This window comes from Nesoenas mayeri (assembly GCF_963082525.1).
Source record: "Nesoenas mayeri genome assembly, chromosome: 2".
NCBI classification, from domain to species: Eukaryota; Metazoa; Chordata; class Aves; order Columbiformes; family Columbidae; genus Nesoenas; species Nesoenas mayeri.
In genome coordinates this window covers 90,621,280-90,646,316 of record NC_137543.1, presented here as the reverse complement: position 1 = coordinate 90,646,316, position 25,037 = coordinate 90,621,280, and the positions used below count along the sequence as shown (strand labels likewise).

Below are 25,037 nucleotides of genomic sequence, written 5' to 3'. Positions count from 1 at the left end.
GTACTATCAAAAGCTGTTCTGAAATTCTACGATTTTGACAATGGTAGAAGAAGAAAACTAGCTCAACACTTTTGTTCTATCATTCAGTCTGATCTTCACCACATTTTCTTTGCACAGATGTATTCAAAGCAGGTTGAAAGTAAGCCTTGTAAACAGAGCCTTTGCCTCATTGTGCTTCATCTTTCCGAAGTTTTGACTCAGCAGGTATGACAAATGTGTCCTCAGAAATTATTTTTGTCTCATATTGATACAAGTACTGTATGAGGACATAGCAGCTGATCACTATTGACCTTGTCTGAGTAGTCAAGAGAGGAATTTGACTCCACATCCTCAGTCCATGTAAACCGATGTAACGTCAGAACTTTACAGCTATGAGTTTTATGTTTACCAGGGGGGCTGCAGGTGTAATACAAATTTCAGTAAAAAAAAGAGTTTGTCTGTCAACTTCATTTGAGGATTATATGCCCACATAGAGTCTTTCTTGTAAACTGTTTGTTTTTTGGTTTTTTGGGGTTTTTTTTGTTTTGTTTTGGGTTTTTTTGTTGTTTTGTTTTGTTTTGTTTTGTTTTAAATACATTATATCCAGAGTTTCCACTACAGGTTTTGCAGGGAGAGAACTAAAACAAGGAAAAAGCATGCCTCTGTTTCCCTCCCCAGGGACACATCCTCTCTCTCAGTGTCACTTCCGGAAGGCTCATAAAAATAAGCCTGTCCTTAAAGGAGCAGTTGGTTAGGCAAGGGGTTAAGGAAGCAAGGGAAAGCAATGGGACCAGTCATTTCAGAGTAGCTACTATCTGTCACATCAGCTTAGCTGTATCAGAAGTCTACACCAATGTAGCATCCAACTGAGGCACCTCTATTCAAAGTAATGCGGGAGGGCAGGAGGCAGAAAAGGAAAGAAACCAGCCACTTACACCTTATGTTTTCAGGAAAACAGTTTTAAAACTCAAGCAAGCCCTGCACTTAAATCCTGACTTATTATTTTGATATTCTATTGACATAAACCAATATGGCTCTGAAAAGGAGATATTTTCACAATAAGTTCTCAATCCTGAAGCACCACATGAAGTAACAATCTGTACCAGAAACTGCACAGGAAAGGGGTGGAGGGAGCACAAAAAAACCAGAGCAGTATGGGATAACAGATCAGTTTTCCATGTAATACAGACCATTCAGTCTACCATATTACTTAACACTTTCACATTTATATTGAGCCAGAAAACACAGATAAACAAGAAATCGAAAACAATTCAGAATATCATTTTAGGTAAGAGTAAAAAAGCTGAAGAACTTGAAAAGGACTGAACAGTAATACAGATGGACAACTCAGTGGTAGGTTAAGATGTTGCAACAGTGTATAAGGGAAGTAATAATGTGAACTCTTGAAGAATAGGACCTAAACGAAGTGCAACTTATGAAGAAAACAAAACAAAACAAAGGTGTCTTTAAGGTTCATTAAATGAAAACTCTTTTACCCTTTACTCCTAGTTATTTGCTAAATGTGTATACAATAGAAAAAACACAAAATCACACACTACTGCATTTGACAAAGAAGTATAACCAGTAATTTCAGAAGTTAGGCAGGTTTTACAAAGGACTTTAACCCTTTTCACAGGCTTTTGTTTGCACTAATAAAATACTTGGTTGCTCTCCAGATCACTCAGCAGAGATCAAGCCACCATCCCAGCAAGATGTAAAAACACACTGAAAAAGGAAGTTCCTGTCTTAAGGCTTTTTTTGGAATTACATTTTACTACTTAACCAAAACAAAAACCAACAAAAGGAGGGCTCAAAGCTGCTCCTGTCCTTCCAGAATGCCGAAAAAAAAGAAAAACAATTCCAAAAACTGTAACACATCACCTCAACTTTCTTTAAGTTGTCCTGTCCACTCTAATTCACACAACAATGAACTTTGGCAGCTCTCCTCTTAACTTTGCTTTTTGTGAGCGTTATATGTGTAGCTTGTGGTCCACCTGGACAACTAACGTTCACACCCAACACATCTTTGTCAACTGCTGTGCTCTTTCCATGGCACTCTTGAGGGTGGCCCAATGAGTTGTGCTGGTGACAGTGGACTGTTCCTCATGTAAAGCCCAACACCCAGCTACACACATAGAGAGGAAAGAAAGTAACAGGGAGAATTTGGGAGGGAACTGAGGTGAGCTCCCCTCACCCTAATGAACAGGGAGCCACTGAACTCCTTTCAGTTCAGCTTGGTATTGTACTGAGAACATATGTTTCCCCCCAGTTTCAGTTGTATCCATAAGCACTTCTATACTTTCTTGGTTCCTGTTGAGACTAAAGCTATCAGACACTTAATCAAATAACAGACATTGTTTTCCTTGGGTGTTAGACTGGATTTTTGGTTTACTGAATCTGTGGTTTTTAATCCCATAAGGTGCTTTGGGTAAGGGAGAGAATAGGTAACAAACAGAACTTAAGTTCAATCACTTTCTCTTGATGCCCTGCTTTTCTTTTGGTATTGATACTATTGTTTTGAGATAAAAACAGTGTCATTATCCAACTGAAAAATCAGCAGACACCCTTGTTCCTTGTAGGCTGATATACTGCAATCACCTTTGTATTGTCAGACAGCGTACTGCTCCTGCAAGTTTTTCATCTGAACAAATGTGCAAGCAGGGAGATGCTGATGCTACTGTGCACTCTGGTGCTGCTTGTCTCTCTAAGAAGTGATGTAATTCACTGCATTTCTTGTATTTCTTCTCTTCCCGAAACCCAACCACCAGCCTGCCTTATTCTAATTATAACAGCATATGCAGCTAGATGTGCTTTTGTTGCTCATTTTATACTTTGAGCTTTGCATGCCTTTCTGCCCAAAATCTCTGTTCTTGCAACATTTATTCTCAATTACATCCATATGTCAGATATTGGTAGCTGAAAAAACACTGTAGCAACTATAGGGTGACCCAGAAAAAAAAATATAGCAAGGCAACTAGAATTTGCCGAGCAATGGTATTCACCTGGTTTAGAGTCAAGTTTTGCAGAAAGTGAACAAAAAAATCCAATCTTTTAGTCCTTTCTAAAATTGCAAGACAACTCTCTAGCCTTGTGTGACTGACAAATTAGATTCCCTTTACAGTTTAATGTCTTGTGTACTCAGAACTTCCCTATATATTTATAAGTGTACTACAGTTTGCAATAATGTTTCAAAGGTAACTTTTTATTCAATTTTGATGAAGGAAGCTTTCAAAACCTTTAAAGGTACTAGAAGTTATTGTTAGATGTGAGGCTGCTTTTTGTCTTGCCTAGTTTTGAGCAATGTGCATTACTTATAGGTGCCATTAAGATATTTTCCAAAACATTTCAGTTCTTTGGTGGTGGTTTTCTGTTTCATTCATTCAAGGATCGCTTCTATTAACTTCTACTAACAGTTGATAATTACAGCATATTTCAAAACACCAGAACCACAGCAATGTTGATTCAGTGATCCATTCATACATCTTCCATATATCACTTTTCTTAGACTTGTATGCAGTATATTACTCCATTGACTCTATTTTTAAGGCCAAGCTTTTAAAATATGAACTTCTGATACAATGGTTTTCTTTGTTACAAAATATACTTTGGACAGCAGCTAGATTTTAGTGTGCTGAAACCACCAATTCCCACAACAAACATTACTATTATTTTATTCCCCTGGTACCTGTATGTATCTGTATAAATATTTGCTAGTTGCCTTTTCTGAGACCATAGGAACTTTGGAGCAAGAACTGCATCATGGCACTTTGTCTCACAAAAAGCACGACTAGGTGCTACAATGATACTAATATTTCCTAGCAATGGCAGTCATGGGAGTTCCCTATGCATAGAAGTGTTTTTTTCCTGGTGTGTACTCTCATTATATGGGGTGTTTCAAAAAGATGGATCCAATTTCAAAGCAGTATATTTCACAATTAGGTCCATCTTTTTGAAATACCCTGTAAATGAAATTTAAACAAGCAAACAAACAAAAATTAAAGCTGGGAAAAACAAAGAACAAACTAAACTCTGATGATTTCACTATCCTGAACTAGGACTAGAAAACCAATAAGAGTCACACAATTCAAAAGCAGTCATAGCAATAATCCCAGTTAGGAACACCATTTTCAATTTAAAACTTTAAATTATTTTACTAGTATTACTGAAAGAATGCAAATTCTAAATCAACTTTAATTTTAAAAAGTTGTCTTAAAACTTTTTTGAAGTGTAATATGTATTTTTCTAGAATTATGCTTTCCAAGTAGTGGTTTCTATTTTGACTAACTAGGTTTTTCCAACAAAAATGTTTTGATAAAAAATTCCTAAACTAGCTCAAATAAAAAGTTATTTTTCGAAACATGCTTTTGTCTTCCTGACAGCATCCTCCATGTGGAAGTAGGAACTCTTAAAATTCATAGAAGGTGTATGCAGAGGAGGTGGGAAGTTTGGAAAGAGTGCGCCAAATGCCAGATCTATCATCTGTATTATTAATATGTCAGACCTAGTGTGTATAAAAAGCCAGTGATGAAGGTATGAATTCAATGGTGTTTCTGTACAATGAATACCTCTCATGATGTATGATTCCTGAGGTGGTGTTGTGATGAGGTATCCATTTAAGACAGAAGGAATGTCTTGAGTAACGAGTGAAACAGAATCCAGGACTGTGACAACCCCATGCAGGGGAGGGTGGAATCCAAGCATCAATTTATCACATTTTAATGAATAGCAGTGTGAAGATAAAAATACAAATAGCAAAGAGAAGAGAGCAGCTTTAATGAAGAGACAGCAAATGTGTCAGCTGAGGAAGCTCCAAGGCCAGGCTAGCTCTAGGAGATATGGCTGCCTCTTTTGGCTTCTCTCTAAATAAAGGTCCACTCTGGCCATGCAGAACAGATAGACTGGAGCCTGGGCTTCCATGAGAAAGTTATCTGTCCAAGAAATCCTAAGCAGCTAGGAAAAGGGACCGGCATCAGATATATTAATATTAACATACATGCAAAGTATTTGTCTTTTGTATCTTTGTTTCCCAGTCTCGTAATCAAAGAATTATTGTATGATTTGGATATTACCCCCCAAAATGTTGCAGATGAGTGTAACCACCTGCAAAGCCATAATAAATTTGAATATTTAACATCCATTTCCCAAGAGACTGCTCAGCTCAGCTTGAGGATTGGCAGCAGTGCATCAGGACAGAGAAGGAAAGCCTCAGTTAATGTACTTGAACTAATATCCCTCCAGCAGCAGACATTGATGTGCTCACTGGACATTCTCCATAGGGTCCTTGCTGCAGCACTGTTACCAGAGTGAAAGGTTGGTGGGAACAATTTAATAATTTGTAGCTACTGATGTACCCAAGATGGGCATTTGTGTCCTAGTTTCTTTTCTAATGCCGTGAAGCATAAATCAGGATGTCAAAGGCAATATTTATCAATCACTTCCCTAGGAACATGATCATACTCCAAAACACATATTAATAATCACAAAACATGTGGAAACACACTCCTCTACCTCACCTACTCAGAAAACTCATATACTGGCATCTCTTGCCTTTTTCCCCTCCAGCTTTGTTTACATCCTCCGAGATTTACATTCCTTCTTTAGCCCATGCAAAGGAGATATTCCTGGCATCTGTGTGTGCATTACCATGGTTACCTAGTTCGTCTGCAGAAAAATGGGTTGGTCCATGACCCGACACCACAGCTCCAGGAGCGTATTCCTCCCTTGTCCAGTGCTTTGTAACATCTCCCACTGCAGCTGTTTGGTTTTTTCAGAAAATCTGAATGCAAGCAACAGTAGGACATCCAACGAACTCTCCCAAAGTCTTCAACATATATTTTTTCCTATATGGTTTGTCTTTGACAAGTGTTTTTTGGCAAGCCCAGTCCTTGGTTTTCAAGCACTTTTACAGAAAGCCATCACCAATAGCATACCTGCAGATTTTACTGACTGCATTTTATAGGTGGACACAGTATTCCAGTTGAAGATTCAGCCTGAAAAGCATGCTTACAATAACATCCGTGACTACACAACAACTTTGGCCTGCCAGGGAAGAATAGAAGTTTGGGGCACAAGAATGAGGACGATGAAGTTTTAAACAAGGGCCTCAGCTGGCTGGGGGGAACAAACAGCTTCCTCCCATAAGTTTCATTGGCTTCCCAAATTTTACAGTACAAGTTGAAGAAACTGTCACTTACTGAGATACTAGCAAACCAGGCATCAAATCTAAATAAGCTTTCAATATCAAATGAGGTATAAACAACAAAATATTGATAAAATATAATGAAGACCAAATTCAATCCAGGCAGAGGGCATATTTGCCTCCAAAACTCTCAAATTTTCACTGAAACAAAACTTGTTGTCTTCATTTTTTAAGCAATGTTATTCTCACAGGTTTTCTTCCAGGCAATATTTTAACAAACCAGATATGCATACTGTTAGGAAGAATCCCTGTTCACATAATTTATCTATTCCTATAATTTATGCTTCTAATATTCAGAACAAATCTGACCTATTTAAAGAAACTTAAAGCAATGATGTAATCTCTGGAAGTGGTACATAGAATATATGTACCACACAATGTCAAGGCAAACACAGATGTATCATACGGTGACTCTGAAAACACAAATACCAATGAATCTCTATAGGGAAAGCAAAAGCTGGCAAAATTCTAAATGGCTTTGTAGTCATATAGTTATGTCAAATAAGAGTTGTGAAGTACTCTAGACTTGATTTAACATGGCTGGAACAGACTAGGTAATTTGTTTGCATCTGAACAGCAAAAAAGATCAGTCAAATGAAAAGCATACACAAAAACGACCGACTCGTACACATACCTTTTCCATTTATTGTTAATGCTGATGCAATTGTGGCTGTTACTGGCACTAATGGATGTATCCTTGGTCGGCTCCCCATCCTAGCACGCTCTGCACCAGGTCCTAGTAAAGCTCCCACAGGTTTTTCTGCTGCTACTTCTGGTGCTACAGAGTCTTCTTGATCCTGCTCTATGTGGTCCATTTTATCCAGGCTTTCATTCTGAAAGCCATCAACTGTTGTCCGGCTCTTAATTGGACTTTTGGGCACTAGGATTTTAATACCTGATTTTGCAAGGTCCATATTTTTTCTTCCAGAAAGAGATGGTGAATTGTTTTTCCGGAACTTCTGGGTGGCAGAAAAGAGTTGATTATTTTTTGAATCATGGTCTTTACCCATAACTAAAGATTTAGTGGATGTCTTTGAAAAAGAACTATTGGTAGATCTAGAAATTTGTTTTCTGGCGTTATTTGGAGAGGTCCTGTTTGTCCTGGTTAATGTGCTTTCTTTCTGCTTTTCATTGTGGTGTCTGTTAAATTCATGTATATATTCCTCACAATTAACAAGGTGCTGTTCTGGCTCCCAAGTATCGTCTTCACTGTCGTATCCTTTCCATCGCACCAAATACTCTGTTTTTCCCTTCTTGTTTTTCCTCTTGTCAACAATTCTCTCTACCTGTTAAAAAGGAAAATTAAACATTAGACATGGGCAGGTATAGAACTCAAGTGAGCAACTTACATGCAAATTATTTGTTAAGTGTAGGGAGATTTAAAAATACTCTTGTAGTTCTGCAATACTTTATTGCCGTTCTATAGCTTAGAGTCTTTGACTGCTAACTAGAATTTCCTCTCTTTAAACTTCAGATTGTTACTTCCACCTTGTAAAAGATGTTCTAAAATACCAACATCGCTCTTAAGCAAGTATTTTGCAGGCACAAGAATCTGAATATGACATTACAGTTGACAATCAGCACTGGCCCCAGCTAAGTTTTGACACCAACTTCAACGTGGATAGGATTTCCTGCTCTGAATCATGTTTAAACATGCTTTGTAAACACAGAGTGTTTACCTTACAAAATTTATCAGTTTGATAATGTTTGAATAGTTGGTTTTTTTGCTTAGCAAAGGCATATGTGAGAACCTCTTACTTACAGTGAGCTGTCCTTTAGTTACCAGGGACAATATGGTAGAGCTCAGAAATTGAGGCAAATACAGAAGATAGTTTGAGAGGCTGTTGTTCTTGTGAAAACAGAGAACTTGTTTAGTCCAGAATCTTTGATACACATACTCGAACAAATTACCATGACTTACTTATCTGCAAATAAGAGATGATATTTATGTCTCAAGTCTAAAGCATGCAATTGCTACAACTGCACATGGGACCCACAGGCTAGAGGAATCCAGGCACTGGGGTAACACAGATAGGGCAGACAGCAGCAGCTGTAGGGACAGAGCCTCATGCCTCTTAACAAAACTCATACCGGTCATGCTAGTCCCACAGAAAGGGAATTATTTTAAGGAAAAAGAGATGCAAGTGCAAGACTAGCCTCAGGATTTCCCCTTTTTATTTCACTTTTCCTCCCCAGGCTGCCCCTTCTGGTAAATCCTCCAGCCAACTTCATTTTGTTGTTGGGACCAATACAGCTTTCTTCCCCATCTTTATCTTCCTTATGGTTATTAAAAAAAAAAAAAGTGGGGGGGTAGGGGGTGCTTAGCCCCTTGTGAACAAAGACCATGCATGTAAGCTAAGATCACACATAGCCAGGTGAATCTCTGAAGACCAGTAACATTTACTGGAGTGGTATTTAACCAAATGGAACATCTACAGAAAAGTTTGGAAGAACAGGAGGAAAACAGAGGTATGTATGTTATTACTAAATCATATGAGTACACCTCAGTTTTATATGTGGTGTGTTATCATAATGTACTGTCTGGTTTTCAACAGTGAGTTTAAATGATTACTATTATTACAACCTCAGCAACAATATAACTACACATCCTAAAATTTCATGGGAAACCTTGCAGGTGTTGCACTATGCTATCATTAGGATGTTACATAGCTCTGTTTGCATAGGTCTCAAAAAACCCAAATCAAGCAAAAAAAAAAACCCAAAAAAACCCAAAAAACCAACAAACAAACCAACAACAAAACCCTAAAACAAGCAAACAAACAAACAAACCAAATCAACAACACACAAATAAAAACCAAACACAAACTGTCAAACTAGCTCCACCTTTACCTTGTAACTTAGTTGTACAATTCCACACATTTTACAGAGAAGAATGCAATACAAATTGTTCAAATATTATTTTAAATGTTGAAATACATGAAAATGATTTTTATTCTTGTTATTTAACTCTTTAGTAAAGTTACTAGACTTAGAGTTACTATTAAGAAATATGTCTTCAAAAAAATTTTAGTAGAGACCAAGTTAAAAGACCTTCAATTAATAAGCCAGAAATGTGACATTAAAAACTAACCAACCAAACACTCATGAATCAAACTCAATGTATTGTCAAAAAAAACCCCACCCAGTTACTGCAATAGTCTTGCTTATCCTCTCTCCACCTTCTAAAATATATTTTAAAATATTCTCAGAAAAATATTTCTACTACTCAGAAGATATTTTTATTTTCCAGCAGGAAACCTTCATAACAAAGAGCATCAACCACTGGGCACAGAGTTCTACTGATGTCTTTCAATACTAAAAGGCCACCCATTTAGGACATGCCCTTTTCAAGTAGGAAGCCAACCCTCTCATCCAAAAAAACAGGTACCTTGCAGAGATAACAGATGAACTCTGAAACAGGAGATGCAAAAATCCATTCCTAACCCAATGATTTATAGAGCAAACAGAAATGCATAAACAAAACAGTTATATTTAGCTGTATTGTCCAAGCCTGCAACAAAACCTACTTTGACTTTGCTCTTTTTGATTAAAAGGAGATTTTTTTTTCCTAACATTTTAGTTTTTCTTGAAGACTATTTATTTCTATTTTATTTACATCACAAAAATTATAGCAATTAACTTGTGATACACAGTTTATCATGTGGCTTCAGAGCTTTACTGAAGGACTTTTTGGGTTGCCTCAGCTTGCTTAGTCTAACTCCCCTAGGGCCACTTGAAAAACTGCTCAGGAATATTCTGCCTCAGTACTTCTGCTGATAACAGCTACATAAGTGTTTCTCATTCAAATCTGAGAAGAGGAAACTGGAATGCTTCCACAATGCACACAGGGTTTGAGTATAGAACAGGAACAGGAATATTCATCCTCAACTAATGGCTGATTTAAACTCTTTCACGCCAAAAACAGAGACTACAAATGTGTCCTTCTCTTTTCCTACTGAAAAAGAAAGCTTATTCAAGTCATCCATTTCTACTTTGGTATAACGGTGGTGACATGACACGACATGAAATACAGTGCAAGACACCACGAAGTCTTATGTTAGAAGATACTAATGGACTGCATCTAAACATTAAAATAAAATTTAAAAAAATAATAATATAACTAGATAGGGAAAAATGTGTACCTTCTTATTTCCTGACACATCTGTTATGGAGCGGTTTGCTGATGGAGCTAAGCTGTTGAAACAGCTCGGGAACATCCTATAGGTTTGTTGCTTCTCCCCCACTATTGATACCCTGGAGCTGAGCAGGTGCTTTTCTGATCTTATGCTGAGTTAGTTCAGAATTAAAAACTGGCAGAGTGCTCCTAAGTACCAGGGCAAGACCAAGACCACATCCTTTGCCATAATCACACCAGGCAACTGGTGTAACAACAAGTCTGTGCCGACTATCATTTCAACAGTGTCTAATGCCTTCTGCCACGGGTTAATATTTTTAGTAGTTAAAAAGTTCTGTACTGCCAGGATTTGCAACTAATGGTTGGTTTTCAAGTGTTGTAGAAGAATCAAAACAAAATAGAAAATTATATAATAAGGAAAGAAAACACTTGTGAGGGAAAGTTATCAGGTAAACTATCTGGGTGGTAAAAGATAACATCTTCAAGTTTATTTTAGCATGCTAAGTTAGCAGTTTCCCCACATGGGGTAGCAATCAATAACACTCAAAAACTCAGCCAGCAGAAAATCTGACAGGAAAACAGTGCACTGCTCAGAGGTACAATCTAACAGTGGAACAGCAAAATTATAATCACACACACCATAATACCTGGGATTTCCCATTTGTAAAATGGTAAACTTCCCTTCTTTCCATGAACGTGGCAAGAAGTGGTTCGTGTTTGCTTTCTCTCCCTGAGGACGCAGATACTTTGATTTTAATTGCTTTTATTAGCAAAATAAACCTCATTTACACTTTTTCAAAACATGGAGAGGAACAAGATACGGTTGCAGGCCAAAGTGCTGTTGGACTACACTACAGCTGCACCAGGTGAAAGCAGCAACACTGCAACTGCTCCTCCCTGTCCTGTGCTCAGAGACAACAGTTCCTCCCCATCTGTCAGCACAACTTCTTGTGTTGACTTCTTTTGTCAGCTTCCCTCATGTAGTTCTGTCAAAGTGACCTGGTTCAGATATTAGGAATACCTGAGCTAATGTAGGCATCCTGAAATAACTGGTTTGGAGAGCAGCCACATATGTGGTATTTTCTGACACATCTAAGAGGACTGCAACTTTGGGCAGGGAACAACAAACACCTATGGGCAGAACAGGTACAGTAACCTCCTCATTCTGCTAAGGCCAGAAAAAGGACACACAGTCTTAATCCATAATGAAAGATTTTTAGTTCAGGTCAATAAAAGTAAACGTGAAATTCAAAAGGATGTTCTCAGTCTAAAGCACTGTAATTCGGCCACATTTGTAAACTCAATATAAGGCATACTCTGTATATGTGTGTGTGTATATATATATATATATATATATATAGGGAGAGAGAGAGAGAGAGAGAGATCATACTTTAATTTAACAGAAAATTTGAAGATATTAAACTGAAGGTACAGCTGTCCGGGGGGACAACAAAAAAGCAGAATGAGCAAAACAAGCACAAAAGTAGGCATGTAAATACTCAGTGAGCGCTGACTTGTTTATCATAAATCCATTTTCCATTCCCATCATGTTCCTCTCTGTCCTCACATTCATGTAAGGCTAAATTAATTAAAGTTAACAGAATGGAATCTGTTTGACTTCATACTCTATCTGTTGTCTGTAAAATATAGAAGGCCTTGTTCTGTTAGCTGAAGGCTACATTTACATTAGTGGTTTTGTTCAGAGCAATAGTGCAATTTAGAAGCAAATCCTTCTTCCCTCTGCACTATTCCCACTTACCATGCAAAGGTTTTGTTCACAGACCAGTTTTTGTATACATGATGTGGACTCTTATAGAGAAATATAAAATGGAAATGGAAATGCACCGATGCAATGGTGTTATCTGTCACGCCACAACCTCCAAGGGGGCACATGGGTCCAAGCAAGTAACAGCTCTGAACAGTTTCAACACGTGTTGTGGCACAGATATTTGATCCTGAGAGGCTCCACATAATCTAGTCCAAAATAAAAGTGCTGCACAGCAGAATATGAAGAGGTGGGGGTCACAGCACCAACTGCTTCACTCTTCTGATTTCCTCCAATTGAGCCAAACTATTGCAGACATTCCGCAGTTCAGAGATTAGAGTTAGAGGAAATGCAAGTCTTGCACACATGTATGTGCTACATGTGAACAGTCACCCTTGGTTAAACTGGAAACTGTTCCATGTACCAATGGGACCTAAAAGATCATCCATAAGCAATCAGCAATGTTTATGAATGACTATATCCTCTACTTATTTAAATATTGCAGAAGTCAATAACAGTATTCAAGTACTTCTTATTGTAAATAAAATAAATGCATCCTACATTTAAAAAATGCAACTAATATATAGCCGGACACAACATAGGAAAACAGCTAAATGCCAAGTTTTGCTTGAAGTAAAAGTAGAAAGTAGTTTTGGGAAGACAGTTATTCAAAACCAAATTTGATGAGGATGTTGTAATACACTTGAAGGTCTGCAGGATGTGCATTAAAATCTCCAATGTACACATTTTATTAGAAAATACATGATTTCCAATAGCATGACCTAACACTAGTTCAGAGCATTGCTCACTGCCATTAGCACCAGCAGGTAAAATCTAAAACCAGCTTAACACACATACATTTAGCATACCAAAAGCATAGTACTGTATGGTTTAAGTTCAAATATATCAGTAAAAAAATTACACTAGGATACCATATAAATCCTAGAGTTCATCTTCATTGCAGCTCCATGTCACTCCATTCACATTAGCCTGGAAGTGAACGTCAGCCTGCCGCCACGTGCTCCTGGAGCTGACTGATTTTATTAGCAGGGCAGAGTGATTAGATTAACAGTCGATGAACTGTTGTAAACTGAGCCGCTGCATCCTTATGGCATGACTGGCCAGTGTCTATACAGTACAGGACTCTCTGGCGATGGTGACAACTGGGTTATATATATTGTTCTGGAAGCCAGAGCCATGGAAAGGAAGTTTGGATCAGATGTGGGCAGATTATTGCCTTTCTGTCAAATTAGCTAAAGCAGATGATACAGCTTTTGTGTTATTTTCATGACAGCTCTGGGATGAGGGTTGATACCTGATCTGGCCCAGCGCCTGCCAATGGAGAGCTCACCCACTCGACTCTCTTCTGGCAATCAGGACCAGCAGGGTGAGTTCATACAGGATCACCACTTAACAGCCCACAGCCACTCCCAGCCTCCTTTTTAGGAAGCAGTGTGTGCAGTGAAGTTTGAACACGTGTCTACAAACAAGGGTCACATAAACAGCTAATACACTTCCAGTGGTACTTCATGCTAGCAGTGCAATAAAGAGAATTGTATACCTCAACCCTCCTTCCAAAAATTAAATAACTGTGGTAAAACAAATATTAATATTTCTATTTTGCCCAGGCTTTATTTCTATCATAGATTGTCCATTTGTTTACTATTCCTGGACACAAGTCATGCAAGAGCTAACTTTGTGGCTATCTGCAACATTAAATTAATATACTGGCCTGCAGGTCATAATTAAAGTTTTAATCCACCCTCTGTATAAATTTCTAATCAAGTTGCCTATAAAAATATAATTGTCTCAGTCAAGCTCATAATTTATCATCAACTTTATGACTTATATCCTTCCATAGTCTTAACAAAGACAATAGACAAAATAATTTAATTACCACATTCTCATCAACACCGATAGTTCCAGGGAATCACAGCTGCGGTATGTGCCGTGCCTGGCTGCACAGCCACCTCCTGAAAAGGCATTTTAGGAAGTTTTATGCCCTGTACTTAAACTCAACAAACTCAGTATCACTGTACCTGCAGCTCCTTTATGATCTATTGAAAAATACAGTTCACAATTAGAAAAAAAAAAAAAATCTCAGGAAGCCTCTTCCAATAGAGGACACTAAGGCAACTGGTCAGGAAGGAGAAACTGTGACAGTCACTTTGCTTTAGAGACTTAACTTACTGGAGAAACAGTTTGCCTGAGATTTTCTTCCTCACAAGTCACCACTGATGATGGATGCTAAGATGTCAGCATCACGCATCTTTCCAGATACAATTTAGATAGAAATATTATAATCACAGCAAGTTCTGGTACAAGTTACTGCCTCACCCTAACTATAATTATCTAGCTATTGCAAAAATGGCTAGAAAAAATCTTACTCTCATCAACTCATTTTTCATAACAGCTCTAGCCTTTTTACAAAGAAAAAATTGTCTTATAAATTTTCGATTTTGCACACAAGCAGAATGAAAGTACATGAAAAATTGCTAACATATGTACAAATACTGAATAAAAAAAAAAAAAAGAAACACCTGCAATAATGTATTCTTATCAAACATGTTTTTATTTCAGAAGGAGGAAATCAGTTCAAGTGGCATCAAATAGATTTAGCTTCTTAAATGGAAATGGCCCTCATCAGAAGAAACTGTTAAAAACTAATAGAATTTGATTTAAGATACGCATTCTGGACTGTCAAAGCTATTACATAAGTGTTATTGTGTTATTCTCATAAAGCTATCAAGATCTTTCTTATCACTAATTACTAGATCTCAGCATCACCCACACACAGATTTCCAAAGGAAATTCTTCACAACTTCAGTTCATTTGCAAAAGCTGTATCATAGGAAGCAAATGCTGGACCTCTTTTCCACCTGCACTTATCAAATTTTGCTGCTTGTTTCTTTCCACTGCATTCATGAAAACTGCAGGTCCCAAACTTGGTGGAACCAACACTATCCCAAAGAAAAAAAAAAATATAGAAAACCGAAATGTATATTTATTATTGGCAACTCTGGCAACATAAATGTCAAAACTCTTACCCAAAAATTATCATGTTTTGGGATGTGATAATTTTGGAAAATGTAGCCACAAATTAAAGCTACCTCAGTAAGAGCTTCAACAGCTTGACTACTATCTACCTAAAAGATAAGGCAAATAGAAATATTGTCACTTTATCACTCAGCCAGAATAACAGAGAGTAGCAGAAGGAAAAATTTGTCAACATTAAGCACCAAGACTACAGACTTCTGCTTTTAAAGCGGGAGAAACTGAACCTTCAACAATGCTCAGTTGCAAAGACTTATAAAGGCTGATGAGTGCTAAAGATTCAAAACCCTTTATCTAAAAAGAGTGTCTTAAGGAGGGAGTAGGGCACAGCAAAACTGCTCTCCAAATATGTTAGACAGCACTTTGTCATGGCTAAGCAAACTTCAGAAATGGGAACTATAACAAGAAAGAAGAGCAAGAATAAGAACATCACAGGACAGTTGAAGAGGAAACTTGATATGCTGTACTTAATTCATAAAATTCCACTTAATTCTACAATAACACTTTAATCTACCAAAAACAAATGAGGTTTTTCAGCAACCTACTGCTTGCAGAAGGGACAGTGCCAGTAGTCTGCTACTGTAGATCACTGGACCAAACCTCAATAAGGGACATAGACCTCATATAAGTTCATAGAAGCTTATTCAGTAGCACTCTCTTCTTCCTTTTTTCTCTTATAAGTCCTGAGGTGCTTGTCCTAAATAAAGACAGTAGTAACAGCTTTCTTTGGAATCACTGCATTCAAGAAGGCACAATATGCACTTATGGCCTCCTACCAGGCTCCTGTCACCCTTACACCAAAAGCTTATTTCAGCAAGACATAATTCAAGCTTCCCGATTCAAAGCCATTGACTGCGTTTTTGTTTTCAAATACAGAAAAACACACTAAACAATTCCAGATCATCTTTAAGAACAACATTATTTACTGGCTTGCTCTGTATGCTTTACCTCAAATCAAACACATCCTAGAAGAACGTGCCATATGAGCACAGGTTTCAAGCCATTCTTCCTCCAATATGATTTCTCTCACTATTTGATCTAATCCCATCTGGAAAAGCTGGTGATACGGAAATTTTCCCTAATTAACCAACCCCAGTGCTGCACAGCTGTCTCATAGTTCCTACATTTTTTTTCTCTACAGGATTTATTAGCAGATTAACTATTTTTCCAGTTGGAAAAAGGCATTTATCTTTTTTAGGTCTCAAGTCTCTCCATCTCCCCAGCTTTTAGTCTGAACCTAAATTCTTATTTCTTAAATTCTTATTTAATACCACTGCAGCTTCCATGACTCCATTCTCCCATTTTCTTTAGGCACTGAGCTGTGGGGTACAAATAAAGCTGTGGGATCGCTGGTAACTTGCTTGGCAAAGATTCTTCCAGCTTGCAAGGTTTTAAAGTTTTATAATGTTCTACCAGTGTATACCTTCCTAACAAAAAAAAAAAAAAAAAAAAAGAAAATCAGAGTATATTCAAATAAGTTCGTGATCTTTGGCACATAATTAACTTATTACTAGGCCCACACATAGCACATTAGTAGTACAAGTTTTGCAATAAGCTATGTATTAAAATGACTTTCTTATTTCACCATTATTTGTCACTTCAAGGGGATCCTAACCCTCATCCTTTCATCCTTCAAATATGCTTATCATAAATAAAACTAGCTTACATTGTATCACTGTTTTTAACATATATATATCTCTGTGGAATAATTGCTGAGGGGACAAATTATTGAAACTAATTACCAAGCATACACTTATTGAGAATAAAGTTATATGCACATCTTCAGCATATAAGGCAGCTGTACAGTGGGGAAGGAATCTGCTCTGTACGGTTTCACGCTCTCCAACTTGGCCTACATTCTTTGATGATTGTGCATAGAGGGAGCCAAGTGTCATGGCAGCGATGAAATACAGGGGAGTGTAGCAGTGTGAAGATACCACAGCCAGGCCCTGAATAAAAAGGCAGGTACAAGAACCAGATCACAGAATCACAGAATGGCTGGAGTTGGAAGGGACCTCTGGAGATCATCTAGTCCAACCCACCTGCTAAAGCAGCTTCACCCAGAGCAGATCACACAGGAACATGTCCAGGCAGGTCTTGAATGTCTCCAGAGAAAGGGACTCCACAACCCCTCTGGGCAGCCTGTTCCAGTGCTCTGGCACCCTCCAAGTAAAGACGTTTTTCACATGGAACCTCCTGTACTTCAGTCTGTGCCCATTGCCCCTCATCCTACCGTTAGGCACCACTGAAAGGAGGCTGGTCACATCCTCTTGACATTTGCCTTTGATTTATTTATAAACATTGATGAGATCCCCTCTCAGCCTTCTCTTCTCCAGGCTGAACAGAACCAGCTCTGTCTCTCCTTGTAAGAAAGGTGCTCTAGGTTCCTAATCATCTTTGTATCCTGACGGTATAGCTGCTGTCAATTAAAAGATAAGGTATAAACCCAGCCAATTAAATAGGATAAATGTTCAGTTCTGTCCAAAATGCTAGTTACTGAGCCAGAAGTTTGTCTGATGGATGAATGTTGCTTATTATCTCATTATAATACCAAAACATGCCTCTGTTTCAAAAGATGTCTGCCTTCTGCACACCTGCTATTCACTTTTGAGGACGTCCAGTTAAGATTTTACCTTAAAAATTGAAATGAGAGTTTTTACACGAATCAATATCAAAGATATGTACGACTAGAACTACTCAAGCTCCACCTAAATGTAGAAAATACTATACAATACCCTAACAATGAGAGAAAGTTAGGGAAGATACCATCACTGAGAAGTCAGGGGAACAGCATAATAGACTTCTGGGACCAGCTGATGGGTCCCCCAAAGGGACACTTTTGGGCAAAATTTGAGCACTTGGTTATACCAAGTGTTTCCCCAGGACTCTTAGACTTCGAGCTTGTATTTGTAATCACATTAATAGCACTATATAGTAATCTTAAGTATTGGTACCATATATATATAAATTCTTTTTCGTGCAACTAATGTGCGTTTTTTACAAGTAAAGTGTATTTTGCAACTAAAGTGTGTTTTTGCAGACGCTGTATTTTATCAATGGCAATCTAAAAGAACTTCTACCTGTTGCTTGAATAAACCTCATTATTTGTGGATCTATTCATGAGAATTTCTCATTGAATGCACTCAGACTTACAGTATATATATTAGTCGTGCATCTGTGCAAGAGCATAAAGTCAATGGATGTGACTGCCCCTGCACTATCAGTGAGTCTATACATCGTGCAGATGCAACATAACGCCAGAGCAGCTGCTGAGCACAATCCGACTTATAGTGCTGACTTGATGTTTTTCTGATATAATGAAGCATCACCACTCAGGGGTTCAGCCCAGCCGCACCTAGCCCCCAGTGAAATGCTGAGGACAAGCTAGAACGCAAGGGGGCTTAACTTCTGCTAAATTAACCCTCTTAACGCAACAACCTCCTGCTGGCATAATTTGTATGAAAACATGTTTCCAATAATAAGGATTTCCCTGAAATATAACTAATGCTTCAGGCATGATACTTACTTTTTAACATAAAATCACTAGTCATTCAACCTAACACATTACATTGATACTACAAGTCTGGAATCAAAGGGACTGACTGATGCTTGTAAGATTTTCTTCTATTTTCTTTTTAAAATACGCACTGCCTTATACTCTGTTATTTACTGATCCTATCCACCATCACTGCATACATATTCATACTAGATATTAACCTGATTACCCTGATGTTGTTTGATAAAACATATTGTTGTCCCATCTGAAAATCCCTCATGCTTTGGCAATAACAACAAACAGCATGAAAAGCAAAGTGTTCCAGGTTTGGAAAATGGCAGCTTCATTAACAGCAGCTTGTGTTCAGATAGGCAAACTCATTTTTCAATAATTCATTAAAAAAAAAAAAAAAAAAAAAAGGCTTCATAGCCGCAACTTCTCTGTTACATGGTTAACATGAATTTCTAAAGTAATATAGATAGAAAAACCTTCAGAGAAGAATCTTCTATTCACTATCCTCTGGAATGAAGATAAGGAAAAATACAGACTTTCCAAAATCAGGTAATAAAATAATAAAAGTTATTTGTTACCCAAAACACTTCTTGCCCACTATGTCTGTCCAGAAAACATTGTCTCAAAATTGGCTGTAGCAAGAAGTAGCCATCGCAGTTTTGATAAAGCACTTAAAAACTGTGCCGTTTAAGGTCACAACACAGCTATTAAAGAAACCGAAATTATTTGTTCTGCAGATTTTACCAATGCCTTTTAAAGTCTGTGGAAAGTCAGGGGTTTTTTTCCTAAAAAAGAAGCACAGCTGAAATGGCATGGCACTACAACTTGTCAAAGTCCATCCTCAAGAACAAAGGAACCAAGAGTAACTTTCTACAAGCACGAATTTCCTTCTCTACTTGCATTCAAGTCTTTCTCTCTGCAGAGATGTCATATAAAATAATCTGTCACCCTTCTACTATTAATACAAAAATAGTATAAGGAAACTACCACAGGTTGTTTTACAGAGGAAGGACATATTTTTCTGTATCTTCTACCAGATATGGATTTTGGTGCACCCTCATCAACCTGCTGTACACACTTGTAAGGTAACACTGCATCTGTTTAAAAGATAAGTTCTTGGAAAAGAAAAAAAATCACCTCTCATGCCATCTCCTTCAGTTTCAGTTGCTTTTTATTCCTTTCCCCCTGTTTCTTCCTGTCCGAATCTGATACTGTTATTTGCAGTGCTTTTCCTAATCCCACATCATACTTTGCTCTGCAAATAATGCCTTGAGAACTCTTTTTCTCTTCATTCTATACTGTAATGGCACATTGAACACTTACTGATTTCTCTAGTTTCCACACTGAAGTAATTTGTAAAATATGCTGCAAAATAACACTGTGCTTCTTTTTTAAAAAATTTAAAAAAAAAAAACTGTGTGCATAGTATCTATACAGCTGTTTGTGGTACAGTTGCTGTTCACAAATAGTTTTTTTATTACATGAAGGTATTTTAAGTTAAGCCCAAACCTTTCTGTCTTAGTTATGTGTACAATTTGCTGACGGATTTCAAATTATTAGTTCTATACTCTTTAGGCTGTAGAGAATAAATGACTGTTTCACCTCTTTGTTTATAAAATAGACAAATTCACTAATGTGTGTGTGGAGAATCAAGATTTAAGCATGTAATACACTGGCATCTATTTTCCTCTTCATGATGTCTTTTCATATTTAAGTTCAGTTTAAATACACACTGTAAATGTGAACACTTTTTTTACGTAAGAGCTGTTTTTCGTATACAACACCTTAGCATTATTGCCCTTCCTCCATTGAAAAAATTTATATCCAAAATAATACCAAAAAAAGAATGCAAAAATTCACAGATCATTATTTTCACATTGCAACATCAGTATTATTTACAGATTGCCTGCACTGAGAAATGGTCATCACAGGCTAGTACCAACAGCAGGGAGTTACCCTTCCAGAACAGCTACTGCCTCACAATACACGTTTCTTGAAGCAGTAATGCCAGTTGGTTTCTTTGCACAAAAAAGTCCTGAAATTCAGGGAATGCTCAGGCAAGGTCTAGCTTCTTGGTCTTCCAAACTTCTAGCCTTGGTAATCCCTGCCTACACAAAACAGAAATAATTTCTTTAGAAGCAAATTCCCAAATTCCAGGAATATGGCATTACACTTATCTTGTACAGTTAACAGTAACACCGAAATATAGAATCATATTTTACTTTCAAATTTGACTGGAAGACAGGTGAGAGTTCCTTTCTCCCTACACATTTATCCTTATATCTAGCATTATTACTTCATACCTATGCTGCATCCAAAGAATTTATGCTCCAAATTCCTTGCCAAAAGTCCATCTGTTCCTAGAAGTAGTCACATTTTTAAAAAACCTTTTGAATTCAGGTTCTTCTTTAAAAATAGAAAAATAGATGTCTTTTTTTTTTTTTTTTCAGGTGTTGGCAATTAATCTATTCATCTGTTGGCAATGTCCAGTATCACCTGTAAATTCAAAATAGCTAGTGGTTAAATTTAATATGTTTTAAAACACACCTTTAAATAGATGTTTGCATATTAAAGGTCTTTTGTGATAGTTTTTGATAGCATTTTTAATAATTTAGCACCATAAAGTACAATTAGTGCTACTCAGCACAGGATATAGTCTTATCTCTACAGTTACTCAAAAATTAAACTAAATTAATTGATATTGTTACCATTACAGTGGTGCTACAGAAAACAGAATTGAATCTCTAAAACAAATGCCCAAATATAGATGCAATCCAAAGCACTAATGATTTTGTAATGAGATTTCCTGGAAACTGCATCCAAACCAAGGTACTTCGTCACGTAGTTTATGAGCCTGTGTCTTCTACACCTTCCTACTTGAGTAATAGAAACATTCAGCTTTTTCCTTAATATTTTTATTATTAGTAACCAGTCACCAAGATATTTACCACTGATTAATTTAGACTTTGATTTTCAGGCTATACTTTTCATTAGGTGGAGTGATATTGGTTATGCAGTTCATGTGAAAAAGTATTTTTTTTTTTAATCTGAAATCACACAAACAGCTAAGCATGTTAGTAATGCATGTAATATATTTCTGCTGAAATGTAAGATTTATTGAGTCTTTTCACCCTCAACAGATGAGGTCTTAAAAAAAAACAACCCACTTTCCTTGTTCTCATAATCCATGACAACAAACACCTTTGTTTTATATTCTGTTAATCTGGAACACTTGGCTCTGTCACTGTGAAGAACACAGCTGATTCTTTCCTTTTCCAGAAAGTAGCAATGTTATTAATTAAACCGGTGAATGGATCTGCCTAAAAATAAATATATCCAAAAATGTTTTGGTTTTCAGCTGGTTTATTGTGTAATCACACACTTAAATGATTGAAGGGGAGGGTGGAAAGGACATACAGCAGTGCTGAGTTTTTCTGGAATAACAAGAATGTGGAATTACGGTGAAAACTGCTGCAGTTTCCTAGCAGCATGGCTTCTTTCTATTGGTTTGCCATAAATACAAAGGAAATTTAACCCAGAGTCACTCAACCCGAAAAAGAAAAATCAGCAATGAGGTAGTTACCTGAAGGAATGCATTATTTTTAGAGATTCCTTTAAAGACTGAATACTAAGTTTATACACATGAAAATAATTACAAATGGTATATAAGTATTAAAGATAATTAAGTGCATAATCAAGAATTCTTCAAGATTATTTGATTACATTTTATGGAATACTGGCATGTGTATGAATTAAAACCTTCTAATTTCTTGCTCTTGTATGTTTGTTTTTCATTCTTTGTTTTTGAAATGTCCTCAATTATATGAGGATGATATCACAGTTTTGAAAAGTCTGTCTCCTTCAGAAGCTTTTCTACCCCGAAGTCTTTAATCATTTGGTTTATGACAAGAATCTTCTCACAGTAACCAAGTACAATGTGGTGTCAAAACAAAGCATTAGAACTTTGTCTCTTATTCTATGTATTCCTTACCCTGACCACATGTTTAAAGAAGTCTTGCTTTCTAACAAGTGCAACAGAGAATGAGTAAAAATGAAACCATCTCAATCCAGAAAACAAAAAAAATGTTGCAAGGAACCTATATTAATATTTCCCATAAACCTAAGAAGGGTTACGTAAAAGTTTTTATTTTTATTTTGCAGGCCCAATGTCATTTGAACTTATCATTTCACATTTAGAAATAATTATTCAAGGTCCAGACTGGAATCATCATTCAGAGAGCTGTTGGAAAAAAAAACAACAAACAAAAAAACAAAACCACAAGCAAACCACAACAAAACCAAAAAACACACAAACAAAAAACCAAAACAATGATCAAAAAAACCCACCAAAAACACACGCACACACACACACATCACCAATGCATGACTGCTTCCAAACTAGAAAAGCATTTCACAGAATCATAGCATCATTTTGGTTGGAAGAGATCCCCAGGATCATCAAGTCCAACCATAACCTAACTCTGGCACTGAACCATGCCCTTAAGGACCTCATTTCTATGCCTTTTAAATCCTTCCAGGGATGGTGACTCAACCACTTCCCTGGGCAGCCTGTTCCAATGCTTGACAATCCTTTCCATGAAGAAATGTTTCCTTATATCAAATCTGAACCTCCATGGTGCAACTTGAGGGCATTTCCTCTTGTCCTATAATCCTATATCATCCTATTTAAATCAAGCTTTTTTTTTTTTTTTTTTTTTTTTTTTTAATCCACATATTCAGATACCAATGTCTGAATGAAATTATTCTTCTTGATGCTTCCAGAACTCTGTGACATCTTACTGGAATGAGGAGAAAGGGCAGAGCAACAGACTCCTCTTTAATCCTAAAGGATATGGTTACTGATGAACGTGAAATTTCATTTCCATTTCCACTATCTACAAACAGTGAGTGTCAGTTTCAAAAATAAATCTGGGGGAAAGCAGTTTATTTATTCTAAAGGATTTGGTATGCATCTGTGTGTATGTACATTAGAGACACCCTGCTAACAGTATCTTAACTTATAACGAGATGCTTTTTTTCTACCTACCAGTCTAGGACACAATATGAAAGAGATAGACTTTCACAGACCAGCTACTGCTAAAGGACACATCTATTTTGCCTTTTTTTTTTTTAGCTTAACATTATAAGAGTGACAGTGCTTTGGTTGGGTGCAATGTGTGTATTAGAAACAGTGTAAATGTTGTTCTGCTGTTAGCCATAATATTACTGTTTCAACCCGCCTCCTTACACCCTAAAACATGCTGCATAGGTTGTGCTGGTTCTCTCTTACACCTATATCCTGCCAGCATCCTGTGTAGACCAAAGCATCTAGTTTGCACTGTACAGCACCATCCCCTGCCCACCCCCCCCCCCAAAAAAAAAAAAAAAAGAAGAGAAAAATCAGATTCACCAGTGTTTCCTTTTCCCTCAGAGGGTTTCTCCAAGGTAGCATATGTTTACAGTGGAATGTCTACTACTACTGTTTTAGAGGTGAACATCGGTTTGGATAAGGGGGTATTTGGATACCATGATGGACAGTCCATTCCCATTATCAGACTGACATACTAATACTTGGATCTAGCAACCATGAAGACTATCTTTTGAAGAAGAGTGATATGTGCATTTATGTAAAAAGGGAGAGAAACTGAGAATTCAAAATACTCTCAGATATTAGGGAAGCTGTACTAACAAAGTACTGTAAGTTCTCACTTTGGAAAAAAAAATACTTAAAAAAATATTAATTAATATTAAAAGTTTCAACCAAATTTAGATAAATTCAGTTTGACAGATAAAATTAAGAGAAAGAAGATGGAAATGACTGACCACAAAACTACATCTTGCATTATTATTTCCCATTTTAATAATGCTACTGATTATTGGGGGAGAGGATTTACTTTATACTAATATGCAGCAGTAAAACAAATACAAAATTAAATTGTTGTGATCCTTTTTAGCAAAAAGCTTGGAGCCAGTTCTGAAGAATTAAAATGGTAATATCCAGAATTAAATAGAAATCATTAAAAACTTTCCTAAACTAACAGCTGAAATTAAGGTTCTGATGACTGTAATTAAAATGTACCTATGGGATGGAAGCGCTCAGGTTTTATACAGGTGGAGGTGGATAGACAAGACACACAATTTTACAATCCGACTTCCTAGAATGGATGGCCCCTCCAAAGGGCTTCTTTTTTGAACTCCTGATACTTGCAAGAATACGTAAATTGAGCTACACAGTGTAAAACCAAATCTTCTGCTGAAACAGGCTTTAGATCTCAAAGCCTCTAGATGGATCTTTGCAAGGACCAATGGCCCTCTGAGTTTGCTTTTGTCTTATCTCTTTTCCAACTATTTTAGCTCACTCCATCTCCCCCTACAAATAAATCTGAAGAACCATCCT

General features: G+C 37.0%; 1 protein-coding gene across 2 annotated transcripts in view; it reads right to left on the bottom strand.

The window, feature by feature from the left end:
* The window catches only part of CDYL (chromodomain Y like), a 106,310-nt gene that overhangs the window by 48,471 nt on the left and 32,802 nt on the right, over window positions 1-25,037 (bottom strand). For both annotated transcript variants that reach the window (XM_080339452.1, XM_080339453.1), the window contains exon 2: window positions 6,813-7,464. In XM_080339452.1, coding sequence (XP_080195578.1) covers window positions 6,813-7,464 — 652 coding nt within the window. The remainder of the gene's footprint in view (window positions 1-6,812; window positions 7,465-25,037) is intronic.